The 14,842-nt window shown below is 31.5% G+C and overlaps 1 protein-coding gene across 1 annotated transcript; it reads right to left on the minus strand.

Moving 5' to 3' along the window:
- Window positions 1-1,547: 1,547 nt before the first annotated feature.
- On the minus strand, window positions 1,548-9,095 carry LOC139426337 (uncharacterized). Its single transcript, XM_071184683.2, has 3 exons — window positions 8,954-9,095; window positions 4,230-4,379; window positions 1,548-2,286 (listed from the first exon to the last, which is right to left on the minus strand). The coding sequence occupies exons 1-3, from the start codon at window positions 9,012-9,014 to the stop codon at window positions 2,063-2,065; spliced, it is 435 nt and encodes a 144-aa protein (XP_071040784.2). The 5' UTR covers window positions 9,015-9,095; the 3' UTR covers window positions 1,548-2,062.
- Between the last annotated feature and the right edge of the window lie 5,747 nt (window positions 9,096-14,842).

A 14,842-nucleotide genomic window follows, 5' to 3' on the forward strand; every position in this document is an offset into this window, starting at 1 on the left:
TACTGATGTTATATATACAGCTACATATAATTATTTACGTTGTCAGTAGCTTCTGGGAGAAATTTATGTCAGCTATAGTCGTCAAATTACTAGAAAAAAATAAAAACCTATGAATAATGAAAGGCTGTCAAGTAATTATAGAATAATATTTCGAATTTTGCGAATGTAGTTTCTCAAGCTTTTTTTTTTTTCTTTCAGGTTTCACATTGTTTCAAATTAAATCTTAAATTTAAAAATATCTAAGAATTATTGAAAAATTTTCAAATATTTGGACAGTTGCAAACTTGTTTTAAGAAGATTTGATTTTCACAATTGATAAAAAACAGAAGGCAGGAAAGAGTTTTAAGAACGTTTGACAAAAACTAGTTTTTAATTGGTTTAAAAGAGAGTTTAAAAATAGATTTTCGGAAAAACAAAAAATTGAAATAAAATCAGATAATACCTAAGTTCAGTATTATAATGTTAAATAGTTATAGAAGCTTTCTGGGTAGAAATTTCCAGAATGTGAAGTTAAAAATTTTAATTCTAATGGCGCATATAGTGACGATACACAAGTAAATTCAAATCCCGAGTTATTTTCAGTTTCCTGACTCAGGATTTCATTTAATCACCTGGAAAATTCCGTATTTTTAATTATAAGTTAATTAAAATAACAAAGCTTCTTAAAATTCTTAGCCTAAGGGGAAAAGCGTTTTTTAGGTAAAGCGTCACGTGTAATGTCAGTGACTTAAATACAGAATTAATTAGTGTGGGCTCCAACGAAAATTCATATAATTGTAGAAATTTTACTAGTGGATATACTGGGATAATTTTTCCTGTCTTTCCATATTATAGCAGATTAATTAGGATTAGTATTAAGTTATCTTTGTTGATGAATAATACTAAAAATGTACTTTCTCTAAAGGAAAAGAATTTTCTTTCCGACCATTTCAATGTTTGAATGAAAAAATTTTTGTACTCAAAATATCGGAAGGATAGCCTGAAGATCATCCTTATAGTTTAGTTACAAGAATAGACAAAGTTTGGTCTTCTGCAGTTGAATTTTCCTTTTTGTGTACTTCGTCATATATCTTGCATTATTAAAGGCAGCGATTTAAAAAAATAAATCAAAAACAGAAGTCTTAATTTGGATAAAAGAAATCGCTTTTACACAAAATCGTGAAACTTTTTCCAACTTTTATCCAAAGGTTCAGAAATTATTTTTAATGTTTTTTATAATATAAGAAAATTATTAAAAGTGTTTTTTTTAATGTATAAAAACACTATTTTCGTAATTTTTATTGTTATTCAATTAAGCGTTCATTATGGGATTATTTAATTTACTAAAAGCATGTTTTCGATTAAGCAATTTTTTTGTTATTTCCTTAATTTTTGTTAACAACAATCAATCCAGTTCCATTTAAATTAGGGTCCACTATTAGTCTTCCAGTGACATTTATAGTGGTCATTCAGTTACATTTAGTTGGTTTAAAAAAATAGTTTTGTAGAAAAATGAAAAAGTTCATAAAACGAGAGATCCTAAAAGAAATCAATAATTTTCAGGGATTAGACGTTGAGCATATCAACGTTGCGCATTTCGTCAAAGTACGTTGATAGATCCGAACAGTGCATTTTTAATGAAGAATCAAGTTCAAAATTCCATCAACTCTATGATAAAGGAAAAGATTATCTACAACAATGAAATACTTATTTTATCAGTTACTGATAAGGAAAAAAAATAGAGTAAAAGATACTGTACAAAAAGAATTTTAAAAATAAATGTATTTTCAAGAGACAAAGCGTCTTTCTCATTTGCTAAAGTCCACAGAAAACTTTTGAGACTCTCGACCAAAGTTCACGTTTCGGTACTAAGCTGTCCGTGGCCCATGAGTTCGAAACCGGTGATCTAGCAGATGGATGGCTCGCAAGAATTCCCGAATTTATTGACAAGTCTCGCAGGTGCAAAAGGCTGAAGATCCTTGAATCAAATCAAGACAATAGTATTTCAGTAATTAACACTTTATTGCAATGAATTTTTTTACCAAATAACCACGCGAATTTACCTTTTAATGGAAGAATTTGGTCAATTGTTTAACAGTTTAAAGAATTTATTCTTGTGTCTGTAACTGCTTTTTCTGTACCTATGCAGTTTCGAACCTGGAGTGCTAAGTACACCGCTTGATTCAGATATCAGATGTCCTTCTTTTTTAAGATCATCGTTGCTTTCTTCTTTTTTAAAATCTTTCGTTGCGTTCTTCCCAAGAAACCAAAACTTAATTGTATCCAGAACTCCAACTGCAACCGTTGCTAAAATAGAACATGATTTAGAATATTAAGAATTGAAAAAAAAAATCGAAATTTTATCAAACTACTGCAATTTTAGAACTTGATAACCGCTACGAACAGGATGAACGAATTTGTCAAAAGGACAACTGCATTTTTTCTAAACGAAGAGCTTAGCAATTGAAATTTGAGGGACATTTTTGAAAAATTGAGATTTCTCGGGAAAAATCTGTTACTTTAATCTTAACTACTTATCATTTCGTTTATTTTGCCAAATTTATATGTATATATGTTCGCAGATCTTAGAGATGCAGGTACTAACTGACCACCTTGAGTGTTTTGGAGTGGAAGAATCTTCCAAATGCACTTGGCAAGAAAATGGCGATGAGTAAGAGCCACCGATATGATGAGATCAGTTAAATTTATTTTTAGGGATCAATAGATTTCGCAATTTGGAAGCTCTCTGATAAGAAATAAAGGATAGACATAACTTTTATATCCTTTTGTCAATGTGGAAACTTCGTAAGTAATTTACTAAAAATCACTAAATAGGCACTGGAACCTTTTACTATTAGATTAAGAAGACACGTTTTTGGAAGTTCAAATCATCAAATAAATGATTAACTATGCTCATGATCATTTTATTTTAGTATATGCACCGGAAATAATTTTATTTTAGTTTACCTGACATAACAAATAATTTTTAAATGATGTGCAATAAACTCTGAGTGTAACTCATTTTTTATTAAAAGGAGCAGTGAGCTATCAAGCATAGCTTATGTTTTCAAATGAATAAGGAAAAGAACTGAGTTGTCTGCAGTTTTATTTACTACAGAATAAAACTGCAGCTATACCGATGAGAAATATTCAATTTCTTAAACGTACCTTCTGAACGGACTAGGTAACATTTTGCACGATCATTAGGATAAGGTCGGAATTAGCTGGTTCGCAACCCAATCAGTTCTTGAATTATAAGAGAGAGAGTCAAAGAATTTTTTCATTGATAATTATAGAGATTTGCGAGTCATGAATTTTTTCATTGATAATTATAGAGATTTGCGAGTCATTAATTTTTTCATTGATAATTATAGAGATTTGCGAGTCATAACACAAGGAGATAAGTCATGATAATCTACTACTCTATATAGTATAACATTTCTTTCTTTAAAACGGAATAAAATTTTGCATAAACTTATTGTAATACCTGTGATCAAGAATAGTGTTAAAAAAAGACCATTTAGGTCATGCGGTTACGATTACAGTGCAGTTACGGTTACAACTGCAGTTGGAAAATTTCAAATTGCAAAACCTACTTTTTTTATGGTAATATGATACGTTCTCCCTTTACAAAACTTAAAAAGAAGTTCAAATGATACTTTTAGCTTGAAAAATGAACTTGTTAGACAAGGATGAAGGAAATATTAGTTTATAAATTATTATCGTGATAGCGTGATCAAACTCTAATACTGATCACAAACTGACAACAACAAAAAGGAAGATAGAATTAAATTGAATAAATTGTATGATGTTCATCTCTCTTTAGCGTCGCCATTATTCGTGCTAAAAATATCGTTTGAAAGTTTTAGAATTCTGTCTCTGTAACCGTAAAATCTGGCCAGTTTTTTTAAAACTGCATTCTTCAGCGGGTGTTTTATAATACCCTTATACAAAAGTTTATTTCGTTCTCCCAAATATATGATATCCATGGGCCAGATATTGGCAATGTCACTTTGTAATCATTCTATATATTCTTCCATTTACTAATGAGTCACAAGAACATTTACTCGACATGCCATGAGAATACATCAAGAAAATAAAATGGTTCACCTTTTATTAAACACACACGTCCATATATTTTTTAAATGTTCAGCTAAATAAATACTAAATAAGCTAAAAGAATATCTCTTAAGAATGACTAAATATAAAGTACTTAGTATATACTTGAAAGAAAGTAGAAAATTATATACTTGATTTCATTTCATTTTCTTCAGTTACAGTATAATTAAAGATGAGTTCTTCGTAATCTGGATTCAGTTTCTTCCCATAGAATATCTTCCCTTCAGACGATCTTTCCTTCATTTCTTTTGATCTTGCAAACGATGTCAAACTTCTTTTCTCTAAATGCAATTAACAATAATTTTATCCATAAATCTGATTTTAAAATTAAGGATCAAAATCAAATGAAAGTTGTTCAAATATTTTTTTCTATTAAAATGAAACTTATTAGATTGAAATTTTTATGATGTTAATAAGATTTTCATACGAAGTGTCCCAAAAATCTCCAACGAATTGAAAATCAATAAAAAAAAAACCGGTTAGAGTTATATAAAAAAGAAACATTCTGTTAAATGTGTTCCAATTAGATTATTCGCAAAAATGAATGGCTCCGCGTGATCCGCGAAATTAAAGAACGCTAATAAAAGAGACTACAGTATAACTTTGAACACTATCAGAAATAATTGACACCGTAAACTACAAACTGCGTGGGACGAACTCCATTACGGATTAATAGTTTATCATGGTGCGGAAAAGTCACACAACAAACATAGCCTAAAATTGTTTTTTTTTTTAAATTAACCAAACATATACAATTAAAAACAATTTTAATACCATTATTGTGTAATATTAAGAATAATTTTGAAACTATTAAAGCTTAATATCAGGTTATTTGGTTGTGTTTGCAAATTATATTCGCACACGTTTCAAAAATCGTTGCTAAGTTTCTGAAGAGATGGCTCATCATACTAAAATAACTATTAAACACTATTTTCTGTTTATATTTTAATCAAAATATTTGCTCGTGTGTCTGCTAATTTTGCCATCTGATTGCGTCATGAAAACATTATTGCTAATGGTTGCTATCAAAGCATAGTTTAACATTTATTTTTTTGCCTGTTACCATCTGTTGGCGACATTTGTATCCAATTTGAAAAAACCAAAGGCACCGCAGCATACCATACGGCTCAATCTTTTCATTTCTTTCTTTAATTAATTTTTCAAAACATCAAAATTATTTTAATCAGACAAAGAAATTAGAAATAAAGTGTATTTTATTTTTGATTTATTAACTTAGATACTGGTATCGGAACTTTAGCCCTAAAACTTCTTACTTAATCCTCGGCACTTAGCACTTGAGGTATGCACTTAAGCTATTGTCATTTCATGATTTGTGAAAGTTTATATCGCGACGAAAATCAATAATGAATAATTCTTGACAACAAGTCGATAAGAGAAGGAATGAGAAAGTAAAAGAAGTAGATCAGTGAACATGCGACTCAGTGAATCAGCTTTGTTGTGAATCAAAAGAAATAACAAAATAACAGGGCTAACTTTGAACTGCATGTGAATAAAGAAAAAAATCGTGAACAAACCACAAGAAATGCTACATAAGAAGACATATGATAGTTTCGGTATGGGTTGTAGTGCATTCTTCTGTGCAGAAAAACAGAATAAAAGAGGGAAACACAAAGATGCAGAAGAAATTACAAAGGTGTATCAATTAGGTGTACCGCAATGGATTGATCGTAAAGACACTGTTCCCAGTAGAACACCAAGTCGAGCATCACTGGCTTGCGGTCAGCGGGTAGATGACCACTTTGATCACCCTGCGTAGGGATCTAGGGTGCGCGATATTGGTCATCGTTAAATTGTTCTACCGTAAAGGGCTCGATTTCGCACAGGTCATCGGGCTACCAAAGCAGGGGAGCCATCCCCTCAGTAGAGGATCAAAATTGTGATGGCAAGTCTTCGGATTATCCTCAGGGATGTTTCCCAGAACGTGGCCAATAGCCCATTGTGCAGCTCTTGTGCGATGTAAATATAATACCTACCCACCTTGATCAATTAAGCTAGGAAACTTTGCAATAATGTTGTTCGATCGTGTTAGGAAAATTAAGAATATCTTGTTAGGAAATTCTGTTGCTGGCCAGATGTAGCATTTTTAACAGTAGCCACTTTTTTTAAAAAACTAAATTTCAAAGAATACAAAAAAAAATTTTGGCATTAATTATGGAAGATATTTCTTTCAAAGCAATTTTTAAAATATCCTAAATATTGCTGGGTACATTTCTAACAATAAAAACCGTTTGAGAAACGAGCCAGAAATTTTCAGATTATTATAAAATATTCATAATTATGTTTCATATTTATTAAAAGGTAGTATAAAAATGCACATAGAAGACATTTTTGACACCAAAAAAAATGGTGATTGAGTGGCGACAGGAAGATACTTTTTTGAAGTTATACTTCTTATGCGACTTCTAACAAGGTTGCGTTAAACGTTTAACGCTACATCTTTATTGGCCGGGAAATCACGTGGTAGGATCCAGTTTTCCCTCATTCATTTCCATATTGTTTTGGTTCTCACTAGCATAAAAATAATAAAATCATAAAAGTATTCGCGATCGCAACGCTCGAGTACGCCGTCTAGCGGGAGCCTGTAAATATCGGACATTAATTTATCACGTTTTCATTTAGTTCCATCAAAGTCATTGACTGAATCAGACGCCATTTTTTAGCAGCAAATAAGAAACAAAATTTCCCTAAGGAAAAGGCCGAAGAACTTGAAAAAAATCTCCAGAATATTAGTAAATCTTTCAGGAACAGAACACGCCAAACATTTGAAGAAAAATTCCTCAATAATTTTTAATTTCTATTATCAACAAACTTGCAACTGATGACTTCCGATTTCGGATACTGTTACAGATGTGTGTATTAAGGTAAAATGCATTTCTTCTGTCTTCAATTCATTACGAATTAAAGTGAAGTCAACATTGCTTTCGTCATTCCAGTGAATAAATATGAATTCAGAACATACAGAATTGTAATAGTTATAGCATATTCTTCTTCGTTATAGAATAGTATATATTTCTGTATCCATATAATTCGGAAAACAACAATAAAAAATTATCCAAGTTACTTGAAATAGTGCCATTTGTGCTGATTCTTAATTAATTTAAATCGTTTTCTTGGTAAGTTTTTTTTAATTTTGAAAGAATAAGTTCAACTAGAATTCAGCTATTCTGTTTTTAGCTACATATTCAAATTCATATCAATTATAAAATTTTGCTGTGTAGTATGTTATCTAAAAGTAATGAAGGTATAAACTATGTATCTATTATTTGAGAATAAAGTTTTCAAACAAGGAACTTATCATTTTGGAATTCTCCGGGAATCATAAATCAGGTAAGTGCAATGATTTTTACAATAAAAAATTTGCTTGTAAATATTTTTTTTTTCATTTGATGATGGTTCTCTACAGAATGGTTTTTTACGTCTGATTAAGAACTATAAGAATAATAAAAAAAGAAACAATATGAAAGTTTTTATTTCAATGTTAATAATTCTTAAAATCGTTTTTTTTATCCTAAGAATTCTTTATTTTCCGTTTTTTAGTTTATTATTTTTTGATAAAAATTGTTCTCAAAATACTTTTGAAAAATTAAATGGTATAACATTATGTGTTTATGTATACCTCTTGTATATTCCAATGTTTGAAATAATATGATTCAGAAAAGTATGGAATAAAAATTCGGTACTTACGACGTATTAACGCCACCGCCGCTACAGATTTGGCGGTTTTTAAGTGCCGCCAATCTACACTTAAAATTTTTGCGACAGTTCATAAAATAAAACACTTTATTTAAAATCAAAATAGTTAATTGGATTTCGGTGGAAAATGAGCCGAAATAGAGTTTAGCATAGATTCAAAACAATCATATCGCCATATGAACTCTGATGAATAAGATTCCAAATGAAATAACATTTCCAAAACGTACGTTTGCCAAGATAAAGTTTTATGTATATATAATTTAATAGAGTAGTATTTTTTATTTTCAAATTTAGTGGATAACAATTGTAAAAAATGAGTGAAAACAATCCCACGGACAATGCGACGGATTTAAGGTTATGTCAGGGTACGTCTCTTGTGAATATCAATTGTTTCTTAGGTTTTCTCTTCTGAAATTACATTATGATGCATTCACATACATTATTAATGCAAATACATTTTCCATGGCGAGACGATGAGGCAACCACAAGCACTTCCACTGGTTTGGTACATGAGGTCCACGAGGGAAAAATGCACAATATTACCGTGATTACAGAGCACGGAAGCGAGCGGAGCAGGAAAAAGAGTCACTGAATAGAACTAGTCATCCTTCTACGACTGCTGATTCTTCTACAATTAACGTCGCAGGTTGCGAAGTTTAACTTCTTCCGCGCGGAGGGACTCCAAGCACTATTTTTTTTATTTACCGTCAGTTATTTTTAAAACCCGACCCTGTGAACATTGATGGCCACTCATTTTGGCATATATAGTAGATCTATTTTTGGAACATTATTTGTGATCTGTTCACATATTTTTATTTATTAAAAAAAAGTTTAAATTTACCATTTCTATTTGGGCACCCATATTTTTTAATAATATTTTTTTTAATATTAAATGGAGAAAAAAAAATTTTCTGGAAAAGTAAAGAAAAATTTGCCCCTTTTGCCACTGGTCATACAATTAATTCAACTTTTTACACTACGCCAATTTTTTAAACTATGATCATAACATGAAAATAAACTAAAGAGATGGTAGAATTATCCTTTAAAAATACGGTATTTCGTGTTTAAGTGACAGGGTTGTACTGGAAATAAAAATGCATAACACGTAGAAAAGAATAAAAATTAGAAGCATTTCTTGTACCTTCGGGTGGATTTTGGACGTCATTCTGAGTGAAATACAAAACTTCTTTCTTTGGCGTCATTCTATATTGACTGTAGTAATTGCTTCTTCGCTTTTGACAGTTATGACATAAAATCTTGTAATTTTTCCTTGAGCGATCAAACTTAATTCCTGGGAGATGAAAAGATTTTGAGAACGCTAGATTAAAATGAATTTTTAAAAATATTTATGAAAAAAGGCTCTTTACGACCTTAAATAAAAAAAAAGAATTGCGATAGGTAAGCTTAGATTTATGCAACACGGTTTCTATAGTTTTTGTGCTCATTTTTATTATTTATTTTTTATATGCTACTTAGAATTAAGTATTTTTATTAAGTATTTACTCATAAAATGCATAAATTTGTATTACGTGCTTCGAGTCGGATTCAAGACACAGGAGTGTTACCGTGAAAGATGAAAGTCAAGAGAATGTCGACTTTCACCGGTGAATGTCAACAATCACATAGTCGCATTGGTGAATGTCGACAATCACATAGTCGCATTGGTGAATGTCCGAAATAATTGTTATATTCGATTTGATATTTATTTATTCTTTGATATTACTATATTTATTCGATATTTTAGTATTTGGTGAGGATAGATTAGGAGAAACATCAGTACCGGTTATATGCATACTGGGTAATGGCGCTTCACCTTAAAAAAACATTGATGTAGGGCATACCGGGCAAATGTATACCGGGTTGTGGCACTTAACGACCTAGTATATATTTCGGATATCTACCTAAGCGACTATGTGATTGTCAACATTCCCCGGTGCACATTGCTGCGAAATAATTGAATGATAATTTGCTAGTTGCTACAAGTTTGTTCGCTCTTATATATAGTTTGGAATATATAAGGGAAAAGGACTATATGCGTATCTATATAATTATAAAAATATTGGCCTACATCTGGAATTGTAATGCTACGAAATAAAGTTCATTTTTAAAGAAATATTTTGCTTATTTTTTCTTAATTTTAAAGCATTTCTCTTATGTCTTTGAAGAAGTTAATTAATCGTAACTCTTGTAATTTGTAATAAAAAATACCAAGAGAACTACTCTGCAGGAATACAATTACGGAGTTAAACTTGCTGAAAAGACTGTTTTCATTTATAAATGTATCATTACGTTGTTTTTTTTTTTAATTTTAACTTGTTCGTAAGTTATTGCAATTTCAAGCCATTGCATCTCGATTTTTTTTTTTTAACTTTCTTTGCTTTAAAAAATGACACCATAAAACTATATATAATGTTTACCTTTAATAGAAAATATTTATATAACATTAAATAGAAACATGTTTTTATTTTTATTTAATTTATATCATCAATATTTTGAAATAGTTTTCCAACTCTAGAGTATGCAAAAATTAAAATGATTTACTTTGTATTAGTTCAAAATAAAGAAAAATTCTTTTGCTTAAAAAAAAAAACTTATTTTCATCTTATTTGTCATACATAGATTTTGATATTTTTAGACAATCATATAGAAAACCAATGAAAAGCCGTTCAAAAATCATTTGTGCATTAGATTTTAAAATTGATTAGAGTAATTAGTGATTCAAAAAAATATTTTGCATAAGGAATGATTTGAAGCAATGATTTGTGATTCAAACCATTATCTTAGCATTGATTTCTCGCTGGCGGTTTGATACAATTGACAGATTTAATAATTTTAAATAGTTGAAAAGAATTAAATCTTTTGTGTTAAATAAGTAATCGAATTAATTTATTAAAATCAGTTGTTTCGAGTTAGTAGCATCTTATTAGATTTAAAAGATCAATATCAGCTAATTCCTTGAATCCAATAAATTGATATAACCACTTGAATCTAAGAACCTTAAAATCTAATAAGAGTTAGATAAAAGACTGATTCCTTTATTCTAATAAGGTGATATATATACTTTTGATTCTAATAATTTGATTTAATCTCTTAAACTTAATTAGAGGGCACGAATTGGCCCGCTTTAACTGTCTTGAAACATTTTGACTCAGATTCTGGCCTCTGGTCAATTTAATCAGTTCAATTGAATTTCTTAATAAAATAGAATTAAAAATTTTAAAAACTTGCTTTTTCAGTAGACTAAAAATTTTTGTCAGACTTTGCAAGAAAAAAGTAAGAATAAATTTGCTTTTTAGGCTTGGGAGAAGTTGATAGGGGTGGCAAAAGCTAATTACGAAACTGACGTTACTCTATCAAGCTTTTTTTTTAATTTTAGAACAGCAAAAAAAATAATAATTTTCTCTTTTTATAGCTCTATTATGTTTTTTTTTTTTTTTTCATTTTAGACCGGAAAAAAATAATTTTCTCCTTTTTTTGTTCCTTTTGTTTTGTTTTTTTTTTTTTCATTTTAGAACTAAAAAAGGAAAGTATTAAAAGTATAATTTTCTCCTTTTGTTGTTCCATTGTGTTCCTTTTAGAACTGGAAAAAAAGACATTTTTCTTCCTTTTCTGATTTATTATGTTTTTTTTATCATTTTAGGACCGAAAAAATAAAATACTTTTCTTTTTTTGTTACTTTTACATGTTTAAATTATTTCAGAACCGAAAAAAAAATTCTCCTTTTTAGTCGACTTAAAAAATGTTTTTCTAATTTTTATACTACTTTATTATTTTTTTTCTTTTTATTTCTTCTTTGTCTTCCCGAAAGTGGTCAAAATTTCGACTGACAAATTAATTTCCATGTTTCGTTTCCACTGTTCAAAAAACAATTGTAACTTGTGCTGACACCAAACACAGAGCCCCAGTTGAAATAGATAGTAGGCAAACAGCTAGCGGGAAAGTAGTAATTGGCAATATATATTCTCTCAGTCGATAAAATGGGTACTTCTGTCTATAAGGCAATGATTGAAACTTACAAGGTCATCAAAGCACTGAGCTATTGTAGAGAGTTCAGTGCTCTAGTTAGGAAATTATTTTAATTTCTACTCCAAAATTGCACCTAAACTGATACAAAAGCGAGCAATGAAAACCTAGATATAAGAAAAGGTTTTATACCATTCCTAATTAGACGGTGAAGTTTGTTCTGCTTTCCGTTCTGATTTTTCTCGTGTCCAGCTCTTCTCAATCTGAGACACCCAGTAGAAATGTTATCAACACACAGGTTCCCCCTTAAATGCTCGTTGAGTCCTCTGCGACGCATGCCCCGTTTTAGCATTAACAGCTGGGGTGCAATCTCAGCATTATCATGCAAAACAGGCTGCAAATGCATCTCTGGACCTGGAATAAAAATCACATTCAATCTGTCAGTAATTTATAAACAACCATTTTTATGCAAGAGTATTGTTTGATTTATCTTCTGAGTTCGCATGTCGGTTATTATCCGGTAAGCTATCATCCAACAAGTTATTATCCAAAGTCTATCTATGTTTAAGTCCATAACCTTGCAATTTTGAATCCAGACCAGAAGACAAGGAAACTCCTTAATCAAGCAATAAGACAAACTAGCCTTCATGAAGGACTCTTTGATGGAACAATCCCGTATTTGCGTTACATGGAGAGGAAAACCACGAAAACCTCAAATGATTTGCCCGATGGTGATGCACTTGATTGCCAGCCCATTATCCATCTACCACAAGCATATCTTACGTCAACACTGCTGTCGTTACTAACCAGTTGCAGAGTTCGCATCAGTCAACCATCACTGGTATTCGAACCTGGGTCACCTCATTGGCTGGGGACCAACATTTTACAAACATTGTTTAATGAACACTGTTACAAATTTTGGTAAGAGGTAAACCATTATATCTTTCAATTCACTACAACCTTAATACCGCGTCAAATTGTACCATCTTAGCCAGAAAATTAATTATTTTTGGTAATGTAGTTTAACTTAAATAGACAGATTGCTTAGTTGTACACCTTAATAAGGTGGTAAAAAATTAACAAGGTAGTACAAATCAATGTACCTATTTTATGCTTCAACACTGAACCAATTTTTCTGAGATTGTAGAAATAGTTTGTCTCAGGATATAGAACAGGATCGCATCTGAAAAACTGCAAATACGTATTCGGATTCCGGTTATGGCTGATTAATTTCGATATACTTACCAGAAACCATCGGAATTTTGACAAGACCTATGAACCTATTGATCTGAATGAAATCGAAGACCAAAGGAGGAGTAGGGTAGATGTCTTCCCAGAGAAGACCAAGACAGTCCAGGATACGATCGGCGAAAGTCCGGTGTAGATGGCATTTAGGGCAGAGGGGGTAGGTTTTAGTTCCTTCAGAAAATAGTAAACCTTTTAGAAGGTGGTGAAGACTCTCAAAGGGAAAAGTCAAAGAAACTCCAGGCTTTTTTCCTTTGCACCAATGGTGGGTGGGGGGAATCAGCCAATCCCTGAGAAACTGGGATTTTTTTAGAGAGTAAAGTTCAAGATTGGTAAGATCAGAAGAGGTAGGGCGTGGTTTGCTGCAACCCTCTTTAGCCAGGCTATCAGCTAAGTAGTTGCCATAGAGACCGACGTGAGAATGAATCCACTGCAAGTGAATATTTTGCTGAAGGGACAAGAGTTTTAATTTGTTTAGGATGGAAATACTGGTTTTGTCGCAGATATGGGTCTAGTTGTTGAGATGTTGCAGGGAGCTGCGGCTATCAGTGAATATCCAAAGGTCTTCAAAACGAAGGTTATTTTGCATGAAAAAACTCCAGACCCCTGTTGACAGCAAGAAGTTCACTTCTGAAAACAGATCAGAAGTCTGGGTTACGTTGTCAGAGAGAAAATTTATAATCAGGAGTCTCGATGTACACTCCGCTACCAGCATGACTATCGATTTTGCTGCTGTCAATGAAACTTTTGGTGTCTTGTTTTGAAATAGTGATAATAATTTCTAGAGACAGTTGCTTTAGATGGTCGGGCAGGAATTCCTTCTTATTGACAAGAGCAGGAAGGTTGCAATGGAAGAAAACTTCTGAAAAATCTTCAGAAGGATTCAAAGAACTGTGAAGGGAGTGAGGCTCTGCATTATCGGCAAGGAGGTTTTGAGAAACAATCTGGCTAAATGGGCTGTTTTTCTTGAGCCTTTGGGAAAAAATCCAACTGTTGAGGTAGTCAGAAGTCTTGTTATGTTGTCCAAAGCTGAGGAGCTTGTTATAATATTTTACCAGGCTGGCCTGTCTTCTGGTATGAGGAGGCAAAAGGTTAGCTTCTTAACGTACAATATTGGTTGGGCAACTCTGTTTCAAACCTGTGATGATACGAGCACCACTTAGTTGGACCTGTTCACGTTTATTTAAATTGATTTCAGCCGCACCCCAGTCTCTGCCAGCGATATACTTCAGGATGTTCAAACGCTTTCTAGCTTTCAAGGTAATATGTTCAATATATTTATTGCTGGTAAATTCAGGGTCAAGAATAAAGCCTAAGTATTTTGGATGCTTCTCATAGGTAAGTTCTTGGTTCTCAAAGACCAGTTTTGTGTGGTAGTTATACAAATGCTTATTTATAGTGAAGAATTTGAAATAGTAGGTATGTTTATTCAGATAAAGTAGTTTATGTCTGATTTTGTTACCTAATTTATCATCTGCCTTAATTGATTAGACATTCTTCTAAAACTGTTAATACTGCATCGTTCAAGGAATCACTCTGAATTGTTTAAAGGAAGTTGCTTAACAATTGCATCGTGTACGAGATCTCTCGTTTAAGGAAATATAAAAAGTTTCACTTGCTTTCTATTATCGAAGAAAAATTTTAAAATTGATGTTAGAACTATTTAATTTTCCACTTGTGTTTAAAAGAATAAAGACATTCTTCATTACTACACTGGTAGCAGAAACTCTGCAGCACAACAGTGGGATCAGCAGATTATCACAGCATCTGCAGATTACTTTTTAATCTCAAACAGATCAGAAGCTACAGATTGACTTTCATT

This window comes from Parasteatoda tepidariorum, chromosome 10 (assembly GCF_982258835.1).
Source record: "Parasteatoda tepidariorum strain Cologne lab strain chromosome 10, Ptep-v5.0, whole genome shotgun sequence".
Classification (NCBI taxonomy): domain Eukaryota; kingdom Metazoa; phylum Arthropoda; class Arachnida; order Araneae; family Theridiidae; genus Parasteatoda; species Parasteatoda tepidariorum.

What these genes read in the sequence shown, in the direction of transcription:
- LOC139426337 (XM_071184683.2), bottom strand. Translation starts at nt 9,014, where the DNA reads ATGACGCCAAAGAAAGAAGTTTTGTATTTCACTCAGAATGACGTCCAA. An exon ending in CGTCCAAAATCCACCCGAAG is followed by an intron (nt 4,380 to 8,953) that starts GTACAAGAAATG and finishes AATTGCATTTAG; the next exon opens with AGAAAAGAAGTTTGACATCG. An exon ending in AGAAAATGAAATGAAATCAA is followed by an intron (nt 2,287 to 4,229) that starts GTATATAATTTT and finishes GTTCTATTTTAG; the next exon opens with CAACGGTTGCAGTTGGAGTT.